General features: G+C 45.4%; 1 protein-coding gene across 8 annotated transcripts in view; it reads left to right on the top strand.

Moving 5' to 3' along the window:
- The window catches only part of Atf1 (activating transcription factor 1), a 42906-nt gene extending 33252 nt beyond the window's left edge, over positions 1-9654 (top strand). For 4 of the 8 annotated variants that reach the window (XM_087557591.1, XM_087557590.1, XM_087557587.1 and 1 more), the window contains 3 exons: positions 1756-1935; positions 2013-2172; positions 8265-9650. In XM_087557591.1, coding sequence (XP_087413717.1) covers positions 1756-1935; positions 2013-2172; positions 8265-8409 — 485 coding nt within the window. In that variant the 3' untranslated portion in view covers positions 8410-9650. 8 annotated transcript variants of the gene reach the window in all.
- The last annotated feature ends 1580 nt before the right edge of the window (positions 9655-11234 follow it).

Below are 11234 nucleotides of genomic sequence, written 5' to 3' on the forward strand. Positions count from 1 at the left end.
AGGGCAGGTTACAGAGAGGAAAGCACATTGTTGCTGTCTAATGCCCCCCCACACACACACACATTGGGCCCAGCACTGTCAGTTCAGTACACAGTGCTGCTATGTTACTCTCAGTCCCAAGAGAAGCCTAGAAGGAAGTGCACCAGAGATGGGGCTTGAAGCTACAGAGAGTAGTCGCCTCCATCCTGCAGTAAGTACGTTAGGAATGAGACTTTCTGCTTAGATATTTTTGAGAGAAAATGATACTTGTATCACATATATAATTTCAAAAGAAACCTGCTAAAATATTGGCTGTTCTGAAGTCAGGTACTATGGGTCTTCTTCCCACACCCAGACTCCCAGAAATAAGACTCAGACTCAAAATATATTTACAAATACTTTGGCCATATAGCTAGGCTCTTCTGCCTATATCATAACAAATTATATAACACATTTGTTCTACCCTCCATTCTGCTCCGTGGCTCATTACCTGTGCTCAGGCACCAGACAGCTGCCTTCTCACATGGTCCCTGCTGGACCTCCCACCGGCTGGATCTCAGACTTCTTTCTGCTTACGGATGTCCCACTTTCTAGTCTACCCTTTCCTATAGGCCATAGTTTAGGTTGTTTTTTTTTTTTGTTGTTGTTGTTGTTTTTCTGGTTTTTTGTTTATTTTTTTTTAATTGACAGATGATGCATCCATACAGTACACAAGATACTCTGTCTCTGCGGGGTACTAAGGTGTGTGAGTCTATACGTGGGGTAGGGTTGAGTAGTTGAGCTCCTGGAAAGTCATTTTCAGTAATAACCCCTCCAGTACATAGGCAGCTTTGTTTTGGCTTCTTGGTAGCCAAAGTATGAAAGGGGAAACACAGTGTTGATGTAAAAAGGCACAGACCTGAGGCATTGACTTCTGATGGAGATTTAATAGGGTGTCCATTTGATCCTGCCTCTCAGGTGTATCATTTAAGAGAGCACATGGGTGTAAGTGTCTGACGTCTGGTACTGTGCTCCACAAGCAGTTTTCTGATGATTTAATTTTTATTAGGTGGTAAATGAATAATACATTGTTTAGCTTTTTGTTTGGTTTTGATTTTTTTCAAAAGGGTTTCTCTGTGTAGCCCTGGCTGTCCTGGATCACCTGCCTGTGCCTCCCAAGTCCTGAGATCGAGGGCTTGTGACACCACTGTGCCGCTCAAACCCCGCAATATTAAATTCTTCTTTATTTATTTATTTTTTTTTATTCCTGTGCTAGTATATGGTAGTCTTGAACTCATGATCCTACTCTCTGTGTCTCCTAAGTGCTGGGATTACAGGTGTATCACTATGCCCAGATTCAGATAAAAAGTAAAATGTTTATTGGCTATAGAGAGAGTCTCGGGCTACATGAGATATTGTATGAAATAATTTGTAAAAAAAACCTTAGTCATTAGATACAAGTCATTATTATTAGTCATTATTGCCCAAGAATTCTGTGGCAACATCAGCAATTAACATAAAGTGCCCCTGGACTCCGGATTATGCTTCATTCTATAGTACGCATCTTTAGACTAAATCCTGGGTAAGTAGCGTGTCTGAACTGTAATGTTGTGTAAAGACATTGCTATTTTATTCCAGTTTTTTGTTTGTTTTTTTTCTAGTTTACCCAGAGTGGTCAGTGATTTAATCTGCACTCAAACCTATTTTTTAATGTTTGTTTTATGTCCTTCTTTGAATTAGTGTATTGTGTAGCCGTCTGACTGCTTTCTCTTTCTCTCTCTCTCTCTCTGGTTAAAGTTGCCATTGCCCCAAACGGAGCCTTACAGTTGGCCAGTCCAGGCCCAGATGGAGTACAGGCCCTGCAGACATTGACCATGACAAATTCAAGCAGTGCTCAGCAAGGGGCGATCCTCCAGTACGCGCAGACCTCTGACGGACAGCAGATACTCGTCCCGAGCAACCAGGTGGTGGTGCAGAGTAAGTGCTGCTCTACAAGTGGGCCCGGGCCTTCCTGAGGCCTTCGTGAGTAACTCACTTCACTTTTGGCTCTGCAGCTGCATCAGGAGATATGCAGACCTACCAGATCCGTACCACACCATCTGCCACGTCACTTCCACAGACCATGGTGATGACTTCTCCTGTTACCCTTACATCTCAGACAACAAAGACAGATGACCCCCAACTCAAAAGAGAAATACGGCTGATGAAAAACAGGTAAGGTTTCTGCGCATCTTAAAAAAGTCACGCGTCAATCACCTCATTAGATAACAGGAAGGAGGCTTGCGTCAGCTTCGGTTCACTGTGTGGTAGGTTATGTCCAGTGGATGCAGGAGTGTTGTTGGTCCCAGTGGGTCAGTGACGTCATTGTTCAGTCTCCGCATGAAATGGCTTATGTAGAGTTATTCAGTCTTACCATATCCTTTGAAACGAGAGCACTGCCGAGTGGCTGGAGAGATGAGATGGTTCCGTGATTAAATAGAGCGCTGGCTGGCTTTGCAGAGGACCCAGATTCAATCCCAGCACCACATGGCAGCTGACAGCCGCCTGTGACTGCATTTGTAGGGGATCTTACAGCAAATGTGTCCTCCCTGGACAGTGCGTGCATGTGGCATACATTCATGAAGGCATATATACATATATAAGGGCTCTGTATACATAAAAATAAATGGATTACTTTTAAAATTGAAATAGCATTGCTAGCAAAGCTTTTCAGACAGCACCATCTTTTTGTTGGGGTCACAGTGAAATGGCAGTGACACAGGTGTGCCCTAGAGATTCTACTGTGTGCTTCCAGAACCGGGGCACAGCAAGCCAGGCAAAGGGCGGGCCCAGCACATACAAGCCGTGCTGAGTCGCTGACATGTGCTATGATGGACAAAGCTGACAGCCCCAGCCGTCACTTGAGCCTAAGCTGTAGCAGCTCCCCTGGGTGTTAATGGCTGCCCTCCACCACACTGCTGTTTGCTGACCTTTGCCTCATGGAGGACACTGTATCCTCTGCAGTTGCTCTGCACACCCTGCGCTGGTCGGTAGCACTTTCCCTGGGACAGTAAGTCCACAGTCAGTTCACACCATCGTCACCAGTGGAGTCCTGCTCAAGAAACTGTTTTGTTTACTTTGGCAAATGAAATGACTTGTCTGCTGGATTTTTAAATTTACCAGAAGATAGCATTGGGAGCTGGAGAGACAGCTCAGTGAGGAGCACAGGCCTGGGGGTTTGGGGTTTATTTTGGTATTTTGAATCATGGTCTCACTATGTCGCTCTAGCCGTCCTAGAACTCATAAAGGTCTGCTGCCTGTCTCTGTTTCCCCAGACTGAGAGATCAGTGTGTGCCACCAACCCAGCCGCATACTGTGTTGGTGTAGAGGACCCAGCTTTAGTGCCCAGCATCCATATTGGGTGGATATAACCCTGTTCCAGAGGAAACGTCCTCCTCGGGCCTCTGAGAGTGCCTGCACAGGAGAGCATTTTGGAGCTTGGTGTTGATCTCTCTTTAGCTGTGGAAGTCCGGGCCATGTCTTAACTGAGTGATGTTTTATCTACACTGCAGTCTGTAGCCTCCTCTCAGTCATCTCCTCACCAGCATCTGTAGGTGACTTGCTGTAGCATTTCACACAGTTTCTGTGTGTGGAGGGGGCGGCACGTGGGTGCTGGTGCTCCTGTCGTCAGACGCTGGAGGTAGAGGTGGCTGTGGATGCCTCACATAGTGCTGGGAGCTGAATTCTTTTAGAAAAGTATGCAAATGCGTGCCTGTGCACCATGTGTGCCTAGTGCCCGACAAGACCAGAAGAGGGTGTCAGGTCCCCTGGAACCAAAACTTTTTTTTTTTTCTTTTTTTCGGAGCTGGGGACAGAACCCAGGGCCTTGCACTCGCTAGGCAAGCGCTCTACCACTGAGCTAAATCCCCAACCCCAGAACCGAAACTTAAGAGATGGTTGTGGGCCACCATGTAGATACTGGAAATTGAACCTGAACTCTGCAAGAGTTTGTTTTGGGTTTATTTTGCGGGTTTTTCATTTATTTTGCCTACTTGTATGTTTGTTCACTACATACCTGTCTGAGGCCACAGAGATCAGAAGAGGGCATTGGATCCCCGTGGACTGGAGTTAACATCTATGCTGCCGTGGGTGCTGGAAATCAAACTGAGGCCCCAGGAAGAGCAAGTGTGGTCACCTGCTGAGCAGCTCTAGCCCCACTTGCCTCTTCGTCTTCATCTTGGTTTTCTGCTATGTTGTTGGATGGGGTACCAGACCCTAACTGGGGTGAGAGCGGGTGGTTGTGAGCTGAGCAGAATGTGCTCTTTCTTACCTTGCCACCACGGCCCCTGCCCTTCTGTTAGACTTTATGCATAGAAATGGCTTCTTCCTGCATGAGCTACCCTTCCAATTGAAGAGTGTTGGAGTCTTACTCTAGAGTAGACCCTGGATTAAAGGAACCTTGTGGCTGTTGTGATCTGGTCAGATCACAGAAACTTCCGTGACTGCTTCATCTTCTGACTTGTGCAGTGACGTAGCTGCCCTCCTCTCGTTTGGTTCAGATCACTGGCTGACGGGAAGGTCTTGCTCTGGCTTGTCGTAGCTGTCAGCAAGCCTTCCTCACTAAGTCGAATCATTTCTAGCTCCACTGAAGTGAAGGGAACCTCCTTTCCCCCTTCTCTTAAGCACATAGAGGCTATTCTAGGGTTTTAAGAGGCCTGGTTCCCTATACATCTTAATGACCAAAAGAAGAGAGTCAGACAGGAAGAGTAACAACTCAAGGTCACACAGGCCAGCGTGACTCATCAGGTACCGATTGGACCTTGGCTGGAGCCTGGCTTCAGTTCTTGGAACCATGTAGAGTGGAAGGAGAAGACCCAGCCCTTAACCTCCGTGTGTGTGCTGTAACAGATTGTGTCTTCCCACACACAAAGTTAAAATTTAAAGAAAATGTTTTGTTTCGACAATCCTCATAGAACATTTACTGTCTCCTTAAACACATCCTGTTGTCTGGGTGGCCCAGGAACTCCATAGCTGGCCTGGAGCTGGCTGTGTCACCAAGGACTTCTCAGACTCTGATCTCGCTTCCACTTCCTGAGTACTAGATACCAGGTCGGCCCAGGGCTTCGTATGCTAGACAAGCACTTCACCAATTGAGCCGCATCCTCTTCCCATGATCACATTTAAGCCTTGCTACAGTCTCTAATGCATACACATCAGGCATGGAAACTTGTTGGTTCTTTGAGAATGTACTGTACTCGAGAAAAAGAGAGAGGAGGTACCAGGAAACCAGGAAACGACAACAAAAGGTCAGGTATAAAGATTACAGTGTGACTGAGGTTTTAGCTACACACAAAGAAAACTAGACTAAAGGTAATGTTTTTAAAGCAATAGAGATTAGTATAAGCGAGTCATGTGGATACATGTTAAAAGCACACGCAGTATTTACTTCCGTCCCTAGGAAGGAGTTTGGTAAACAGTCAGAGAGCAACTGAAGTACATTGTGCAAATAGAAGGAAATTGATATAATCTTGTATCTAGAAACCCCAAGAAACTTACAAAATTAAGTGCTTGTCCCACATGGACAAAGCCCTTGGTTTGCTCCCCTGTGCCACATAAAAACAGGAGGTGGAGGTGAGAAGTTGAAGGGGATTTGAAGCCAGCCTGGGTTACAGAGACACTGTCTCCAAAGAGAGAGAGCAACAGAGAGGAAGTTACTAGAAGAGACTTTCTCACGAGATGCCCTCAGCTACGAATGTGTTAAAGGTGATGAAATATATAAGGTGTCCTTTAAAGTGAATGGTGAGTCTATAGGAAGGAAGCGGAAACTGATGAGGTTAGGAATGAACGAACTGCAACCTTTAGATCCGCCTGCCTCTGCCTCCTGAGGCCTGGGAGTAAGAGGTGTGCCGTCCTGTCCAGCTGAACTTCTTATCTTGACCTAGGTTTCTATGCTGAAGAAAAAAGGAGCAGTCTTGTCTTGGAGCTGCCTATACTGGGAACTGCATCAGGTTGATCTCATGGGGCCACTACACTCAAAAGGATGCTCAAAATCAGTCCTCTTACTGGGCGGTGTCTTGCACAGTTCCCAGACCCCTGGGTGAAAGCACTTGACATAGCTCTGACAGTTTCTGTGAGTTGGCCCTCTGAAGTTTCTTAAGGAAATGTAGTTCTAGAGAGGTCATAGACTTGCCCTGAGTTACCCAGCTTTGCTTAACAGGAAGAGCAAGGCTTCACAATCCAAAGCACAGATACAGATACAGATACAGCTATTTCTGTCAGTATGTAGTTACCTGCCTTGTGTCCTGAACGCCAGCCCTGGTGTCACACCCCAAGCTTCGGAGGTAGAAGCATGAATTGCTGCTCTGAGGCAGCCTGGGTTACACAGTGAGACTGACTGATCCCACTCAGAAAAACAGGAAAAGAAGGAAAGCTTCAGACCAGTGTGCCGGTGCACGCACGCCTCCGATGTTTAAAGCCAGGGTAGTTGGCAGAGTGAGTTGCAGTCCAGCTGGACTCTGTCAAAAACATGTTTTATATATAAGATGAAGTTTAAAACTTTAAAAATACATAATTTCATAACCTTAAGGTGTCCTAAAGATTTCCTAAACAAGATAACATTCAGTGAAATTAGTACTTTAGAGTTTTGTTTTGTTTTTTGGTACATTTTGAGGCAATCTCACTGTAGTTCTGGCTGTCCTGGAATTCACTTTGTAGAAAATTTGAAAGTTAATGTATAAGCTATAGAAACATCAGATGTCAAATTAGTGGATTGCTAAAATATAAAACTCAGTAAGCGATGGCTATGTATAATGAACAGAGGGGTCTTAAATTATAAAGATGGCATCCTTGAGCACGAGCCAGGGCCCAGGTAGGCGGCTACAAAGCAGTCCCGAGGCTGCATCCCTGCACCGAGTGCATTCGAGGAAGACAAAGCTGCATCTCCTGGGTGTTCCCAGCAGTGAGGCTTCCTAAGCAGAGTCAGAGCTGTCACTGTGGGTGACAGGGTAGCAGTCTCCCCGCATGTTAGACCCCCACACACTACCCCAGTACAGCCTGCTGTTACAGACAGAATCTGTTGACCACGAGGAGTGCTTGCAATTCACATAAAGAGAACTATAGTAGATATAGAGGCAGATGCAGTGTCTGTCTAGATTTACTTCTATAAATGGAGAATTAGACGGAAGGAAGGAAACATGAAGGTGGTCAGTAAACAAGAAATTAGCCAGATTTTGTGCATGCATCTGGAAAATCTAACCTGAGCCATTGGACAAAGTTACTAAGGATGGGGACAGTGAAGCTCCCTCCCGTGCTTTCCTAGAATCCTGAGATGCTGTGGGCCTGTTGGTTTTAAGTGAGTATGTCCAGTGGCCCTGCAGAAAATACTTATAAAAAAGGCAGGTATGGACTGAAGAGGTGGCTCAGTGGTTAAGACCACTGACCACCCTTTCAAAGGACCAAGTTTGATTCCCAGTATACAGTGGTGGCTGGCAATCGTCTGTACCTCCAGTTCCAGGGAAGAAACACCATCTCTAGGCCTCCATGGGCACTGCCGGTGCTGGCACACAGCAGGAAAAGAAAAGAAAAAGGTTGTGGGGAACTAACCAGCCACCTTGCACTTGGAAGGCTGTGGCAGGGAGACAACACGCTCGTGAGCAGCCTGGACTACAGGATGAGGGTTGGTTCTAGGACAGGACAAAGGCTGTGCTGAACGAGCTTCGTCTGTGTCTGTAGTCGCCACGCTCAAGATGCTGAGGCAAAGCAAGAACTTGTCTAGACAAAGCACTAATTGGAAGCTAACTGGATGAGCACAGCAGTGGCTGCCTGTGCCTGGCAGAGAGCTGGCCAGGGGAGGAGGGGCCTTACCCAGTGTGTCCAGAGCTGACAGAACTCGCACAGAGAGTCCTGCCAAGGCTGAGGTAAGGGAGTCTAGGCCAACCTTGTCTAAAGGAAATGTCTTTGTAAATCATGTGTGGGTATGTGCAAGTATCCACGAAAGCCAGAAATGTCTTACCCCTAAATCGTAGTTACACCTAACATGGGTACTGCAAGAGCAGCAAGTGCTCTTAACCACTGAGCCCTTTCTCTTCTCCAACCTCTTCGGTGATACCTTAATTTTTTAAATAGGAATTAGAGGTAGTTAGCATGTGTTTATAGTCCCAGCATTGAGAAAGAGGATGAGGCAGGAGGATTGCAGATTTGAGGCTATACAATAAGATGATGTCCACTAAACAGAGTCAGGAACTGGGGGGGGGGGGGGGACATCCCTCGTTGTCCGTCCACTTGAAGGATGTGGCATTTTCCTGACGTGCTCTGTCGCTTGTTTGTAGAGAAGCTGCCCGGGAGTGCCGGCGGAAGAAGAAGGAGTATGTGAAGTGCCTGGAGAACCGCGTTGCTGTTCTGGAAAACCAAAATAAAACCCTAATAGAGGAGCTAAAGACTCTGAAGGACCTTTATTCTCATAAAAGTGTTTGATTCTTTAAAGAGAAAGTATTTTCGTGGACTTTTAAGCTTAAAAATTAGGTGTATTTCTTTTTAGTGGAATTGTATTAATTCAAAGGTCAAAGAAGCCACTCTGTTGGGTTGTCACAGCCAATGAGATGGAGGGTGAATGGAGACGGCCTTCAGGAAGCTGCTGGCTCAGCTGGAAGCTCCCAAAGGAGAGATGCTCAAGGAAACGGACTTTCAGCAGTTTAAATGGAAATAAAATAATAGTCAGCAACGAAAATGGCAGGTGACATTAGTGAAGCAGTCAATGCCTGCTAAGTCTTTATCTCTGTTCCCTAAAACTTGCCTTTCTGTGTGTGTGTGCGTGCGTGTGTGTGCATATTTCTGCCAATAAATTTAAATTACAAATGTAAAAGAATGCATAAACCGTTGCTAAGTGTGTAAATTATGTGTCTGACTGTGTCGTACTGTCAGGCTGTGTTGAGTGAGTTTTTCAGTTAGTTTTGTTGGACTAGATGGTTCGTGAAGATCTGAACGATGTGGACATACATCCTTCTATGGTGATGGTGGCTTGTGACTTTTTATCAGAATAGAAAGAGAACTGTCTGCAAGTTTGACAGTTTAATAGTTTGGTTTTTTGCTTCCTCTGATAAGGGCGATTTTTCTTAAGAACATAATAAATTGGTCTTTTTTTATTTTATTTTTTTGATTCTCTAATCCTGTATGCAGGTGAAGATCATTATTCTTTTGTGCTTTAACAGAATGAAGTGTTTACAAACGCCCTTAAAATGTTTAAATAACCTGAAGATGTACACCAAAGCTCTCCTGAGGGATTTTATAATCATCTTACCGTAGTCTGTCAGGTTCTGAGAGAGTTACTGAGGCCATCTCACATCGAGACTGCTGTGTGTAGCCTACGGTACCTTTATAAAAGAAGTGACTGCCGATATATTTTTATAGTGAATCTTTATAAATTCTAATGTTGAGTTTTAAATGATTATTTTAAATGTTTATATAGTTTGTTTAGTAAAAGAAAATTTGTATCTCAAAGTATCATTTTTATATTATGAGAAGAGTAAAGTTTTCAATTGGCTGATAATTGAATTGTATGTTTTATATAAAGTTTTATCTGAAGTTCCAGCTGTGGTCAGTACAGCAGCATTTAACCTCTGTATTCTAATCTGTGTTCACTTGGAAACTGCAAAACTATTGTGTGCCTACACAGTATGTTTCATATTGTCTATGAAATTAAAGAACATTTGATAAGACTAAGTTTTCCACATGCAAATATAATGTTTGACATAGGAATGCCAGCCCACAGCGGCCACTGTGTACGATGCTCACTGAGAAAGTGTTAGCCATAAAGTGCAGCCGATTCTAGCGGGGGTCTGGGTGTGCTTTACAGTGGGGGGTGCACTCGTGCTCTGATTCAGGAAGAACCAGCTACCGTGTGCTCGGGAAAGTTGCTGTTCTGGGGGACTTGGGACATCGTAACAGTGGTCAGTCACCTGGTTGGTTTGCCATTGATCTCCCAAGGAGAGTTCATTAGTGGGACCACAAAGGCTATTCCTTATTTTAACTGGCTGTCCATCAGCCTAATGTAGACTAGGATAGCCCGTGTAGCCACATGTAAGGCTTCTCAGATCTGTTCCATTTTGTTTTTAGTGCTGAAGGTTGAACTTCAGACCTTGCATATACCTCTACGATGAGGTAGCACGTGCCAGACCAGCACCCTGCAGTAAAACAGCCTCCTGGGCCATTAAAGGATTTCGTGATGACTTTAAGCAACAAGTGAAGAATAGGCATTTCTTAGCTTGTGGAATGGGAGAGATGTATCCTGACTTAGAATGAGCAGTGAGTTGGGATGTCGTACACATTCCCAGGAAAAGATGCTTTGGGTGCCACAAAGTTAGCACCAACGAGTGAGGCCTGAGGAGCCAGGAGTCGGTCAGCAAGTCTTTGTGTCTGAATGCATAGCAGGTCTAAGCCAGTCGTATGTTACAAAGTAAGATGTCTTGTCTCACTCTAAAGCCAAAGAATCCACGGGCTTTTGGAGGTTAGCACTGCCCAAGTCTTAGGGCCTATTCTGTAGGAGAGATCTAGGACATTTAACTTCGCTGTCTATGAGCACCCTCCTTTTTTCATTCTTGGAGGTTGTGTAACTGTGGTAACTGACCTTTTGTTAGTATAGTTGTTGCAGTCATAGACATTACAAATGCCAGTTCATGATTGGGGTCCTTTTTCTCCAGATTATTGGCAGCATATATGGTCATTTGCTGTCTTCAGGTTGTACATTAGATAATGTGTCATCACTACAGTCAAGTGACTTTACATGCATACACTGAGGGCAGGTGTGTACCGCTTCCCTAGTGTTTGCTGTGCACCAAGAAGGGGAGGGGTACAGCAGCCTCCGCTCCTGTGGAACACCTCGTGTGTTTGCTTGCTAAGGTTACATGAGCATCAATGACTGGCACTGAAACTTTAAACCCACTGTGGCGCCAGGTGCGGTGAACATCTGGCATCTCAGTTGAGACCCAGGGGCTGAGGCAGGAGGACCAAGAGTTTAGGACCAGGCCGGGTGTGGTGACACTTTTATTTTTATCTCATGAGCATTAGTTTTGCCTGTGCGTCTGTCTGAGGATGTCAGAATCCCCTAGGGCTGGAGTTAAAGACAGTTGTGAGCTGCCATGTGGTTGCTGGAAGTTGAACCTCGACCTCTGGAAGAGCAGCCAAGTGCTCTTAACAGCTGAGCCATCTCTCCAGCCAGATGACTCCCTCACACCTTTAATCCCAGCACCCAGGAGGCAGATGTGAGTATGAGGCCAGCCTACAGAGCACATTCTAGGACAGCC

The sequence above is a fragment of the Rattus norvegicus genome, chromosome 7, assembly GCF_021556685.1.
Source record: "Rattus norvegicus strain SHRSP/BbbUtx chromosome 7, alternate assembly SHRSP_T2T, whole genome shotgun sequence".
Classification (NCBI taxonomy): Eukaryota; Metazoa; Chordata; class Mammalia; order Rodentia; family Muridae; genus Rattus; species Rattus norvegicus.